The following is a 14,868-nucleotide window of genomic DNA, read 5'->3' as shown; positions in this document are numbered from 1 at the left end:
TCGAGGAATACTTTCTCTCCTATTCGTGTAAGTAAGTATTCTGATTTTATGGAATGAATTGACATTTTCACCAAAAAAAAAAGTAAGAAAATTCTTTTCACAAAAAATAATGGTTTTATGGATGCAATGTAAAGAATTAAAGATGTCATCCTCACATGACGTTGAGGTCACCATAATGCCCTTTTTGTGTTCGATGAATTTGCCTCGCTCACTTGTATGATGCCATTCTCAGTATTCCATCAAGAACAGGGGAAAGACATAGGTTTAGGACTTTTTAAGATAATTAGAGCATGAGAACGGATTTATTGAGTGCTTGGATCATTTGTAGACAGAAGTTGTGAGTGAGTCTTGACTTTGATTGCCTTTTCTAATTTGATCATATAAACGATCTCTTGCAGCCCAGCAACACTGAGAGCTTGATCGGTCTCAGCAAAAGGAGGTGCAGTCAATACATTAGAAGACGATTTCTGACTTTGTTGCACCTGAATGAGGTGAACATATTATATGAAATCTACTCAAATTCAATCAGAAAAATATGAAGAAAATGTTAAACTGGCCTTTAGTAGACTTTATTAAGACAAAGAGAAAACAACAATGCAGTAGAGATTGGCTGCCACTAATACAGGCCTGTATTGTATGTATATCTTTTGGCGAAATAGTAAAAGAATGTCATTAGAAAAAATGTTTCCTGCAAACTTTTAATTAAAATAAACCATCTCATCACAAAATAACTTAAAAAAAGAAAGTGTGTATTGATCAGTTAATTCAAAAGGCATATGTAAAACAGAGACGATAGAGTGTGCATGCAGTAATAAAATTTTTTTTATATTGTTTTTATTGAACGAAATTTCTTTTAGTATTTTTCGGGTGCTCCAACCAACATCCTAGTAGACGTAAAGAGAACCACAAAGTGATGAGATTAGCGATCACATGCCAGTTGATCTTTAATTAGATTATAACTTTGTCATTTTTGGCATCTCAGAAATAACATTTTTGTGAAAACAGAGCCATACCTTTATGGTTGTGGAGTCCTGTGGTGTTTCATGATCACAAACCATAAAATCATTGAAACATCTGATACTAAACATAAAAGAAATATCAATATCCTATTTAATGGACTTGAGAGATAACAAGATTTGGCAACCCCCTAATATGTAGTCTTTCTTGGGGAAATCAATGCAAGTTCAATTTTTTTTTTTAAACCAAAAAATCAATGCAAGTTCTCATACTTTGGTTATCGTCACATAAATGGTCTTTATGATAGCTTCAGTTTTGGAAAGCCGGTATTGAGTCGTGTGAGATCAGAGGAGCTCCAAAGCAGGAAGATCAAAGTGCAGTTCATCATGTTGATTCTGTTTTGCTGAAACATCCTCACGATGGTATTTCCCCCACAATATATATTAGTTTAGGAGCATCTTTGACAGGCCCAGACCTCAAGGTTTTAATTTCTCTAAGTATTGTGGATGGAAATAAAATTTCCAAGCCTTTGCACTCCCTGATTTTTAGTTTCTGCAACTTTGAGAAAATGTAACAGTAGTATCAATTCATTTCAATTATAAATCCTTTTTCTTCTTAAAATAATTAATCAATTTATAATTCATAAGATAGACACTTGAACGAAAATAGTGAGGCAAGTAGTGTAGCATACGAGTAGCTTTGCTTGATCAAGCGATATATGTTCAGAAACAACAGTATTATTCTCATAAAAGAAACACCAGCATCAAATTTTCTGTCCACTCCACATCAGGAGTCCACATTTAGACAAGTGATTATGCAAGAACTAGGAGAAATCTCACTGGAGAAAAACCCAGACTTGAACTGTAACTAATTCTTAATGTGTTTCATAGTCTATAGCAGTAATCAGTCTTTCGTGAAAATAAAATAGAACAGCATGAAGCACACAAATAGTTGCTAAAATCCAAAAGGCCTATGTTTAGCAGCAATTATCTCCCAACATTGTTGCCTTCGTTCTATGATATCTTGACGTTCTTTTAGAAGATGAGCATGACGAGCCATAACATTGACATGCTCTTGTTGAGCCACTTGTGTAGCTCTTGCAGCCTCAACTTCCTCATCACGAATAGCTTCAAGCATTGCCTCATTGCTTCGCAGATCATTGTCTAAACCCCCTAGAACATTTTGGATGCTATCAACTTCACATATCTCACCATAAAAAACCTTACTCTTTATAGACTCAATCCAATCCTTGTCAAAACCCAAAAGATAAGCATCCTTCAAATGCTCAGCCAGCATCCTCTTGTCTTCCTCGGTGATTGTGAAAGGAGTCTTGGTGATTAGAATGTTCAAGATATCAAGCAATACCCTGTAGGACACATGTAACACTCGAGCGCTTCTATCTTTTGTAGAGAGTCGAAGTTGTGGGCGAGTCTCAAGTGCCTTTGCAAATATTAAATGCTCAAAACCCTCCAACTTCATCATATCAACTATTTCCTGTACTCCAGAAATAGTTGAGGTTTGATTATTGGCTTCCAGAAGAGAAGGCATCATCTCTATAGCTGTAGAAAATGGTGACAATGACAACTTTGCATCCTCAATAACATTTGACTCTATCCCATCATGAACGGAAGCCTCAGGCTTCTCTTTCAATAAAGATCTCTTTACTTTTACCTTGCTTTGATGATGTGGTAAAGTTATCAAGCCACCTATGAAGCCAAAAATAAGCAATCGATGATATATTTGCACGCAAGACAAGGCGCTACTCCTTTTGCTTTTGGAGTTAATTAAGGAAATTGCTTTAATCTTAAATATAAGATTCAACCTTCTATATGTTGTCCAACATTTGTCATTTTTCTCACAAACTACCTTGATTGACTAGGTTGCAATCAACAAGGGTAATTTTTTTATATAAATGATTAAAAGTAATGATATTTTAGGAAATTTTTTTTTTAATAAATAATCAACATAACTACTTTTCTTAATATATGTGAATTAGTTATTAAACTCTTACATTTAAGACTAGAGAGGGTAATATTTTACCTTTTCTTCCCTCTTCCTCTTTCTCATGGGATTGTATATCATGTACTGTTGTTTCTTGTTGTGATTGTGGTTCCATCATAATTGTTTCTTTTTTCTCTTTGGTCCCCAGTTCATCCTGTGTGAGGGATAAATGAAAGCCGAAAGTTTGAGCCATGCATAGCATGGATAAAAAATAATAATTTACAAGTAGAGGATAAATAATCTCACTTTTAAATATGTCTTTTGTGAATTAGTTCTATTCAAAAGACTTGGATTCTCTTCTTTATCATTCTGCAAAAAAAAAAAAAAAGAGAATTAGTTTGCATTTTGTAGTAGCTTTATTAGAAATGTTGTTGTCAGCTAGTTTTTTATGGTTATTTTGACCAATGGCTCAAATAAATATAAAGGGAAAATATGAAAAAACTCCAACTAAAGAAAATAATTACCAATAGGTCCTACTTACGTATCAATATGTTATGGTAATTTACATGCCATCTGTTGTGTTGTCATAGACCTATTAAATATTTCTTCTTTACCTATTGTTTAAGTGTTCTATATGAAAAGGGATATGTCTAACTTTATAGTAATTTTCTTGCTTAACACCCCAAATAGACATAAAACAAACAAACAAATAAAGAGATAATAAGGTAAGACATAGTGATTTTCTTATGACATTTATGGTAAAAGAAATCATGTTTGGTTCAAAATAACTTTGAAACAGAGAAAGAAAATGAATGTGCTCGTAACAGTGAATGGCAGCATACGATTAAATTAAGTTTGTGGATATAATCATGCTAGTGACAGGTAAAAGTAATAAAATGCCTTTAACCAAAATAATATATGTGTATATATAATGCAGTGAAATGAGATATACTATTGTGAAATTTGTGGAACCAGTTGTGGATTGTTGTGCTTCCATGGCTTGTCTTCCATTTGAATGGGGAGAAAGATTATGCTCTGCCTCTTCCCCAACTTCAGAATCTTGATTTTGAGAGTGATTAGAAAGCTGAGTAGTTGTAATTTCTGCAAACACATAATAATTTTCAATTTGGATTAATGACTAACTTCTCTGAATGCATATCATAAAAAGAAAAATTGGAACAATCGTGTATGATGGAAGATTTTTCCAGTTTTTTATATTAAAATTGACAGATGTACTTTTCATGTGTGAGTGTAAATATATTTAAATAATACTCTTCTTTTTATGTGTTAGGTCACCTGGATCAACTCTTAAATTATCACTTCCACTTGAGACAATGGCATGGGCAAGGGATTTGTCAGAAACTTGAGCATCATCTGCAACATTAGGAGTTTACTGGTTATTTTATCAAACCAAAGGATGAAATACGTCATTTAGAGAAAGTATTAAGTACCATCAATAGAGGTTTTAGGCTTCTCCTCTGGTAAAGAACTTCTAGACTTTATGCCGCTTCGAGTACGTTGAGATGTTATCAAGCTATCTGTAAAACCTAAAATAAATAACCAGTATTTTTTACAAAACTAACATATCAATATTTTACCTCCCTCTTCTTCTTCTTCCTCTTCAAAACTTTTGGCACTTGCATGAGTGTTGTCTCTTGTAGGAAGAACATTGAAGTTGGGACTTGTATGAGATGGTGCCTCCTATTAGAAACCAACGGCTATATAAAACAAAGATGATAAATTGGTCTTTTTTTTTTTTGTACTCTAACAAACACTCCAATATATAAAAAGAAGCTTTACAGAGAGTGGCTAAGAAATAAGTCTTAAAAATTTTTTTTTAGTCCAATGATAAAATTGCCATTTTTTTTTCGCAATTTTAATGTTATACCCTCTTCAATAGTTTTCTTTGTTGGTTCATAAACAGTACAAGATTTAAAAAAAAAAAAGAGTATACAATGTTGGGTTCCCTTCTTCTTCATTATTTAGCATAAATTAAAAATAATGATTCAGATGACGACAATGTGTTCTTTTGAAATGCTCATCAACAGCTACAATATCGTCTCATGCCAAAAGCATTAAAAATTCACGCACGCGCGCACGCTGTAACTAGCTAACTACATTTATAGGTATCAGAGATTATAGTTGGCATTTTAAATATCCCCTTCAAACTATACGTTTTTCTTCTAGCAAATAGATTTTCGTATACCAAAGAGAACACAATTGGGTTCATATGACAATTTTAAAGCACAAAAAAGAACATTGTTGTATAATAGAGACATAAATAAAGAATAAAATTCCACAACTAAAAAAGACAATTAATCCCACTTTTGCTGATACCTTTTTTCAATCAGTTCTAATTATTCTCCATGAAAAGGAATTAATTTATTAGCTAAGATGTAGCAGTAATTGTAACACTTGAATTTTGAATACTGATTAAACAAGTTAAGTTGACCTAAAATTTAAAAAATATAGTGAATTTAAGAGCAAAACTGTAGATAAGAGAAAATATAGAGCAACATTATAATTGTGAAAAAATGCCCAAAAATTAGAGGGAAGTTTCCAAAAGTAGAGAAAAGATTTTGAAAGCATATTTGAGGTTTGGGGACATTATTTAAAAGTTAAAATATATATTTAGTCCTTTAATTTCATACAATGTTTCAATTTGATCCCTTAACTTTAGAAAGTATATTTTATCTTTTAACCAAAAAATCATTAGGCTTATGATGATTTTTTGTAAAAATTATGGTTGTTTTAAAAATTAATATGTTAAATTGTTAAATTCTTCTATTAAAATTTAAGATCTTAATGCCATTATTTTCTGTTAACAATTTTAGGATTAAAAAATTAAAAGTATACTTTTTAAAGTTAAGAGGTTAAATTAAAATTATGTATAAATTTAAAGGATTAAATGAATACTTTGTCCCTATTTAAAATTTAAATGTCTCAACAATGAATTATATAACGGTCAAAAAGCTTATTTTGTATCAGAATTTAAGGAAATAAAAAGAAAAATAATGATTAAAATTATTCAAGGACTAGGACTATTGGGAAAAATGTTATCAACTATTATTTTGAGAATTTAGAAATATTATGAGGAGGCTTATATTTTTCAAAAATGACTTAATAATTTTAAAACTAATTTATGGAAAATAAGGGTCTATTTTTTCAAAAATTGAATTACAAATAGTTCGAGGCTAATTTTCAGCATAAAAATTTGAGGGAAGAAAATTAATTTTGTAGCCAGAGAACTAAAAAAATAAATATTCATAAATTGTGTCCCAGATTAATTTTTAAAATTTATTGGGAAAATTTAGTACTGACAGTGATGGGTACAACGGGAATTTTATTATCTCAAGCCTAAAAAGGAAATTGGGCCAATGCCTAACCCAAAGTAAAAGGTACTCCACATATGGCGCACTAAGTCCATGCATGTTGATTTTGTGTGAGAAGAAGTGGACTTTTGCATCTAGAGTTTCTGTTTCACGAGGGTATTATTTGAATTCTCCTATGGGATCTGAAATCTGGAATTGAAAAGCTGAATTTTTGCCACTGTTATAATGTTTAATTATGTGCTAAATTTATATTTACGGAGTTGGAATAGGGAGAATCAAAGAGAAGTCTCAAAATGTATAAAAGAGATTTCCAAAGCATATTTGAGTCTTACAAATATTATTTAAAACTTAAATGTCTCAAATATGAACTATTGGTCAAAAAGCCTACTTCGGTTGAGAATTTAAAGAAATTAAAGAAATTAGGTGGGAACTAAAATATAGTATACACCTAAAGGCTTCAAGGTAGAATTCAAACCAAGTTTTATTCTCCTCCCTTCTTCGGTCAAATTAATTGGAAAAGAGAATTAGGTTTGGTTGAATTTGAAGTCTAAACACCTCAACGTATTTAAAAGAGGAGATTATGAATCTGGAAAATTTTAAAATGTAAACTTTAATTCTCATCCCCTCTTTGGACAGCACTGTTTAGATGTTTATTGAATTAAAAATTTTGTGGCTCAGAGAGATTTAAATGCTACTGTTTTGATATATGATGACATGGAGCAAGTGTTTTAAATTCCCAAACTATATCAAAGGCATGTCTAAAAGCTCGTGTTTGGTGGGTCTTTTAAAGTGATTGGCAACAAAAGGGATTAGATTTTATAAGCTTTTCTCTTAAGGCCCTGTTTTGGATAACTTAGTTTTAGTGAGAGGAAGTTGAGTTTTTGCTAAATTCGAATATGATAATAAGCTTAGCAGAGACCTTGGTGGAGGAGCTAATCTGTAGCATAATTAATTTTAATATAGTAAGGCCTTGTTCGGCCAGCATGCTTGAGGGACATCCGAAGATGAACATTAATTAATTTAAAGGCTCCAATGATTTCAAATATAGTATGGTATGGGGGGAAAGTTAAGAATTAGTTAGAGCGGAAGGCTTTTCAAGAGCTAAAGTTAGAGATTTGAACTACTATTTTTGGAGCTATATTGAATTGGGTATGGATTTTTAAAGTATTTCAGAAAATCTCATCCCAATAATATTAGTGATAGAATCTAAAGTTTTTAGAGAAAAGGTTTCTAATTTTTGTTTCTTTGGATTTTTTTTTGGGTGAAGTTTTCTGGGGATTCTAAGGGGTCATATCTTTAATTTAATTAGTGACCCTACAATAAGTTTTGACAGTAACTTTGTTTGTTTCCTTTACTAAAAGAAATATTATTATTTATTAATTTTTATTTCAAATTTCCAATCCAGTCTTTAATAAGGTGAAAATAAATCTTAAAGGTTATCACCTTATAAAATAAGAATCAATTGATGTAACCCCAAAAAAAAAAAATCTAATGATAATGATGATGTCTCTTGGTATTTTTAAAATAACAAGCTTATGACAGTGGAAGGTATTGTTTCTTCAATGCCCTGTCCAAAACTACATGGTCTGTTTTTGTTTTTGTAGTTTATGTCAAATTTATTAAGCAATTGGAAGAGACACACGCTCTTTGGTGTGTGCTCGCGTGAGGGTACATTGTTGCCAATTTAAATATAATCTTCAAACTCTGTTTTTCTCATAAAAGGGACAGAATTTCCAGAACATTGCTACAAATTGAAAACGATCAAGCATGCATATAATCATTGATGCGGGACCATTGAAGTAGCAGTAAAATGATGCCATCAGCAATCAGAATCATACCTTTGTGAGGGGTTGTTGTGTTGCTTCTCCCGTATTTAAAGATTGTTCGGTACTCAAATGAGGTGAAAGCTTCTCCTATGTTTTTTCTTCAACTTGAGAATATGTTGTTTCAGAGCTTGCTTGAAAATGGGTAGTTGAAGTTTCTGAGATTAAGAGATTTTCATTGTTATAATAAAACTCATAATAAATTCCAATTCTAAAGAACAAATTACTTTTCTCAATACATACCATAAAAAGAAAAGTTGGGACAATCAATCACTCCCGTGTTATCATTTTCTTTCAAAGCTTGAAAATCAATCCCATGGCAGATGCTAACAAGTTTGGGAAGATCCCATAGTACCAATTTACTTAGTTGTGGAAGCACATCCTTCATGACCATCTCTTTCGTTTCACCTTGTCTTACCAGTACATGCTCAAGTCTCTTGGCTCCCATTATCCTCAAAAATCTTAGTTTTGGAAGGATACCAGTAATAGTGATAGAAAACAGGTACTTCAATTTGCGACACCCACTGACACGGACCTCTTCTAAGTTAGGAAAGCATGGTTCATGGTGCAAATGATCATCATCATTTGTTCCATTATCTTCTTCAACAATGTTAACCAATTCTTTACACCATAATATATGTAGTTCTTTCAACATTGGTAAGCTTCGCACCACAGATGGGGAGAAGATAACTTTGAGCTTTCCGCATCTCTCAATGCGTAGCTTTTGAAGACAAGGGAAGCATATGATATGTTTAGGCCCCACACATATATTCACCAACTCACTTAGATATTCCAACTCCAACTTTTGTAAGCTTGACGTCAATGGCTCAAGTCCGTCCCCATTTTTCTCTTTGTCCACATGTGTCAAATCAACAATTTCTTTTATTGTAGAGAATCCAATTTCAAGAGTTTTCAAAGTTGGCCTCCGCATCTCAATTGCCTACGAATTCCATGTACGAGATATATCAATTTCAAATTTATTTTTTTTTTTAAAAAAAGAACTTTAAAATGCGTAGCCCAATTTGAACAAAATTATAGTAGAATTTAGGGTGAGCGAAACCATTAAATAAAAATTAAGAGGCAACAAATACATTTGAATTTTAAATATAAGTGCTCTTTGCAAACATGTCTGTACGAAAATAACCACAAAAAATCCCTTATAGTTTATGAAAATAGAGATTTAGGGGCGTAATAATATTATTTTCTGCTTCTTTAAGAGAACAAATGAATGTAGTGAGAAATAGTATTAAAACATAACTTATCATTTGGGGGAATATATTAGGATTAGTAAGAGAAGTTGAACAGAGTTATACCTTTGTTTCCTGTTGTTTTGTATGCCAACGAATCAAAAATTCATTGAAAGGTCTCGTAAACTCTGAAAACCCTCTCAAAACAATGGACCTTGGATAACTGCTTCCAAATGCGTCTAATTCCTACAAGCCAATAAATCGTTAAAATATCATCATGCAATAATACATAAGAGGTTTCAGTTAAAGTAATATACATAATAAAATATACTAGCTAGATTAATTTGAAATAAAATTTAGCTTAATGTTCCATTTTAAAAAACTGTGCCAGTTATCTTATTCATACTATAATCAAGTTAAATCTTAAGTTTAAATAACTATAATTATATTTCTTCATCTTATAGGCACATTAGAAGAAGTAGAGTATTTTGATAGCTGCAGACCTTATTCCAAAAAATGAATTTATTAGACCTCCAATTGTAATACTAATGTTTTCAGTTTTTTTGCCGGACTGTTTTTTCAGTTTTTGTAATATATAAATTTTGGAATAATTTTTTCTGTAATATTAGTAAACAAACAATTAATACAAGAGGTTTAGCACATTAAAAGATCCATAGATAATTGTATTTCTTGTATCAAAATTAATGTTTGTAAAAATGGCATTTAAGGATCTTCTGCAAATCTTAATTATGTTAAGGACAGTGAAGTTCCAAAATTATCAAGGATGGGCCAAAGTTCTTGGTTGAAATCAAAAGTTTCGCTGAATTGATTTTTTCATTACTCTACTTTGATTTTTTTTTAATACTTCTATTTTCAATGTTTTCATTACTTTTATCTATTAATACTCATTTTTAATGTTTACTCTACTTCCAAAAAATCAAATATGAGTGCTGAAACATCAAAGCTGACTAGCAAAGCAGATCAAAGTAAAGTATTTAAAAATTTAAAATATGAATATTGAAACTATTAAAATAAGAATTGAAGCGATTAATTTTGAGTACTTAACAAATTGAAGAAAATCGCAAAGAATCAAAATAGAAAAAAATTTAAATTCTAACCAAAAATTTAATTTAAAATTTTTAAAATTCATGATCATTAACAAAAAAATTTTTATAAAGTGTTTTCAAATCTCATTTTCTATTTCTTCATATTTCGCTTTTGAGTAAGCATATCCATAGAGAACAAACAACATCACCATAAAGAGAGAGCATTACCTTTGTGGTATTCAAATCCAGTTGTGCTTTATAATTCATGGGACCAATGCTGATAAACTTAGGTACTCTGTCTAAACAGAGGACCTCCAAAGCAGGGAGATCAAAGTGCCACTCGTCATTTTGATTTTGATTGGATAAACGATGCTGATGCTGGTATTTCTCAATGACATGTGTTAGCTGAGGAGCATCTTCAATTATCAAGGACTTTAAATTCTTAATTTTTATAGATATTGCAGACAGAAATAAAAATTCCAAATCATTACACTCTGAGATATGAAGTTCCTGTAACTTTGGGAAAATGGAATTGCAACTGATTTCATCTTTATAATCATCCTCCTCGCTCGTTACCAAGTGCTTCAGCCCATCATAACCCCTGATTGTCAATTCTTCCCATTCTATCACTGATGCCATGGATAAAGTGAACAAAGTTGACACTGAATTTGAAGAGAGATATGCAAGTTCCACTTTCCTGATATGACGAACATAGAGTGCTAGTTGTCTCACAAGAGTTGGAACAGTATCAATCCATTTCTTTGATGCAAGTAATTCCTTCAAAAAGACATTGTTGTTTACGCAATCGTAATGCTCATAGATATCTAAACTAGGAAAATAACTTACAGGTAATGAAGATTTTTGTTGCAGTAGATGATGTCTAATTTGGTTGAAATCTGGAAAACTATCGTTATCCGATTATAATTTCAAGAAATTCAACAAAGATATATCATAAACTTTTTATGTATTGAGCATTGTTAACTATATTTCTCACAACAAAAGGCATGTGCGCATGCGCATGAATATGTTTATGTATGTCTATTTTTACTGAGGAACAATTGTTATAACAGATGTATTTACAAAATCTTGTTACAGATTCAGTCAATCATGCAAAAACGAGTGCTTCAAATTAATTTTAAATAATGTATCATACCAAGGATCACAATAACTATTTTTAACACTCATACCTCATTTTATTTAATTGTAAATCATTTTTCTTTTTGAGATCATTGACAACGTATATAGTTCACAAGAGAGAGACTTGAATGTAAAAGAAATTTGAACATAAGTAGTGAAGCGAGCTGATCATACCTGTGGAATTCCTTCGTCAAGCAATCTTCCTGTAGAAACAGCACCATCAGCCTCTTTGCTTGTGGCCTTTGATTTAAAACAACATACTTGAGCCCAAGAAAAAGAACGTGTCTTGGTGCTTGGAGGTATGGGTGCTGGTCGTTTTGGTGACGAAGAGGTGGATTTTTCATACTCCCTGAAAACACCAACCAGACTTGACAGACTAACAAGTTGCATTCTTTCCAGAGAGGGGAGCATAACATTGACCTCTTGGAACTTATCAAATATATATTTCAACTTCTTGCACTGCCTTATGATTATTCTTTCCAGAGGCCATCCACCGTGAAGGATTGGCAATATTATTACTAAATTGTCACAACAACCAATTTCAAGAATTTTAAATTTTGGAAACAGAGTGTCGTAGCTCTTTTGATCATTGTCACCATCACCACCAGCTATTTCCCCACTTGAACTCTTATCTTCTACAATGCATTCCAATGCATCACATCTCTTAATATTCAACTCCTCTAACTGTGAAAGACTTTGAGCAGTGGATGGGAGGAAAATTGACGTCAGCTTTCGACAGCTCTTCAGTTTCAAGGTCTTCAGATGATACAGGTTATAGTGGCCCTTAAATAATATATTGCTTAGTCCCATTTCAGAAAGATATAGTCCAACTAAATTGGAAAAGGCATTCTTCACATCAAGAGGATTGTTCGCAGCATCAATGAGACATTGCATGTCAGGCCAAGAATTCAATTGAAGAATGATCAAGTCAGTCGTGCCTTTGTTTTCTACTGGAACAATACCAGGGACAAGATTTTTCTGTTCTGTTTCTCCATAACCTTTTAAGATGAGAAGCTTAGCTGTTTTAACAAGTTGCTTAAATGTTGTCTCAGAGATTAAATGCCTCAAATAACTTGGCTTAAAGCATCTTGACAGGGAACCACATTGCTCAAAATAATCTAAAAATTCATCATCACCATCACAAGATATTTGATATATCTGTAAGGTATGAAAAGATGCTTTATGAGAAATTGTATTTTCTATTTGCTCCGTACCATACTTATTACTCAAAAAAGTCAACTCCTCTAGCTTTGGGCATGCTTCAATCGCTTCAAAAGGATTACTCATATTGATTTCACAATTTTCTATCCTCAAGAATCTTAACTTCTTTAGCTCAAAATTTTCTCCAGGTGATTTAATAATTGAACAATCATCGAACCATAGACTCTCAAGATTTGGTAACCTTCCCAACATAGAGATGCTGTTGCATAATTCAAGATTTCCTATCTTGAGAGTTCGAATATTTTGTAATGACTGAATTGACGAAAATAGTAATGGAACTGAAATTCGATAGTAAGTTTCACTCCATAGAAACCAAACTTTGAGCTTTTTCATCACTATAAAGAATGTATCAGGGACTTCCAAATCCTTTGGGTTATCCAGAACCCAAAGTAAAACCTCAAGGTTTCTATCATCAAATTGTCTTGGAAAACAATTGCTTTTACAAAATAAACATTGCAAGCCCTCATTAGGCGGTTTAGATTCAATGACAGATTGAACGTCCCTTTCTCCTATCAATAAGGCTACTTCATGAACCAAATCATGCATCTTTACACATTCCCTCGCTGCATTCAACAATAAAGAAGAATCTAGGAGTTCCACTATAGCATCAATTACTTTTCTTCTTCTTTCATTGTAGTCATCAACTTCCCGAAAAGGGCCCATTGCTGCACCAATTCTGATTAAAAACTCCATAGGAATCTCAAAATCTTCAGGGAATAGGGAAGATATCAATAAGAGCTTTTTGGCTTTTTCATTTTTCAAATTATCATAGCTCAACTTCAAACCTTCATAGACCCACTTTAAATCATCATCACGAACCCTTAATATAGGCTCACCTCTTTGCAAGTTCCTCAAGGCTTCCTTCCAAACTATAGAAGGTCGATCTTTTAATGATCTTGCTACAGCTACAATTACAATTGGTACTCCATGGCAATGCTCCACAATTTTGTGCCAACCTCTGCAAATTAGAGGAACTATTAGTATTCTTGAGGAAAAGTGCCAATGCTTCATTGGGGGTCAATTTATCTAGACAAACGTGTCTTTGGCACCCCATTTTTGCACAAATCTCTTTGCTCCGAGTGGTTATCAATATAGTACAACCCTTGTGCAGTTGACGAGGAGGAATCCCCAACTCCTTTGTGGGATCAAACTCCATCCACACATCATCTAGTACTATAAGAAGTTTTTCTTTTAATGCTTTGATTTCGGTCAATATTTTGTCATGGATTTCTTCTTCCGTCGCTTCATCCTTTAATTCCAAACCCAAATTCCTAGCAATTTCACGTCGCAGCTTTTTGAAATCTGAAAGCTTAGAGACAACAAGAAAGATGACTTTTCCGAATGTAGATCCTTCCAATTCAGCACCCACTTCTGTTGCCATTGAAGTTTTGCCTGTTCCCCCTAAGCCTTGCAATCCAATCATATTGTTTTCTTCATCTTCGAGTGCCGTTTTAAGTTCTTCAAATGTTAATTTTCTGCTCTCAAAATGCATGAAATTTGATAAGCAATGGTATTTTATACCTGGAAGATCAATTGGCCCTGCTACTATGTTAAAGTTACATCTCTCTAGAAGTTTCTCAATATCTAGAGTCCGCTTCGCCAAGTCTTTGCCTTTTTGATATTGATGCCAGCAATTAAGACACAAGTCATTAAAGCATTTATCTTTCTTAGTGTCAACATCAATGACTTTTTCAGCTTCATGTGTCCATTGTAGGGCTACAGATGTGATATGAGAAACACCTCTTGCTTGATCAATTCTTCTCCTTGCATCTTCGAGTTCTGCATTCAATCTTTCCTTTGCCTGCTCATACTCTTGAACATAACTATTGAAGCAACATAAATATTGAGCTTCATTTTTCACCAAGTTCACTATACCTTGGGCTTCGTTCTCTACAAGTTTAGCAGGGATGCCCTCCATCTAAAACGGAAATAAAGTTAATGTTATTCTATCTTTCTATCTTGATTTAAGTTGTGAAATACCGACATAATGATTTTAATAAGATGATAAATGAAGGAGACTAACTAAAAAAGGAGCAAAATATATACTAATTTGGTCTTTAGTATGATCATCTTAGAAAGTAAAATACATGAAGATGAATCCTGAAAGAAATTCACTATAGGTCATATATTATGACTCAATGAATGCATTTTGAAGCTGGATTTGGTAGAGGTTTTAAATGGGAGGTCACTTAGACTACATTAAAATTTCAAACCCCATAAAATT

At 32.5% G+C, this 14,868-nt stretch overlaps 1 protein-coding gene across 1 annotated transcript; it reads right to left on the bottom strand.

The window, feature by feature from the left end:
- Positions 1-1,911: 1,911 nt before the first annotated feature.
- LOC114754371 (uncharacterized) lies at positions 1,912-14,562 on the bottom strand. Its single transcript, XM_028943137.1, has 9 exons — positions 13,694-14,562; positions 11,598-13,602; positions 10,515-11,063; positions 9,367-9,486; positions 8,472-8,993; positions 4,497-4,599; positions 4,195-4,272; positions 3,871-3,999; positions 1,912-2,663 (listed from the first exon to the last, which is right to left on the bottom strand). The coding sequence occupies exons 1-9, from the start codon at positions 14,560-14,562 to the stop codon at positions 1,912-1,914; spliced, it is 5,127 nt and encodes a 1,708-aa protein (XP_028798970.1).
- Positions 14,563-14,868: the final 306 nt, after the last annotated feature.

Source organism: Neltuma alba, unplaced genomic scaffold (assembly GCF_004799145.2).
Source record: "Neltuma alba isolate B1F8T4 unplaced genomic scaffold, ASM479914v2 tig00010134_pilon, whole genome shotgun sequence".
NCBI lineage: Eukaryota > Viridiplantae > Streptophyta > Magnoliopsida > Fabales > Fabaceae > Neltuma > Neltuma alba.
The sequence above is the reverse complement of the archived record's forward strand: the minus strand, read 5'-3'. Positions and strand labels throughout refer to the sequence as shown.

Bases quoted from the DNA above. Each gene is read 5' to 3' on its own strand.
- LOC114754371 (XM_028943137.1), bottom strand. From the start codon at position 14,562: ATGGAGGGCATCCCTGCTAAACTTGTAGAGAACGAAGCCCAAGGTATA. The intron at 13,603-13,693 runs GTGCCAAAGACA...TCTAATTTGCAG, and splicing joins GAGATTTGTGCAAAAATGGG to AGGTTGGCACAAAATTGTGG. The intron at 2,664-3,870 runs GTTCCACAAATT...TTGGCTTCATAG, and splicing joins AGCACAACAATCCACAACTG to GTGGCTTGATAACTTTACCA.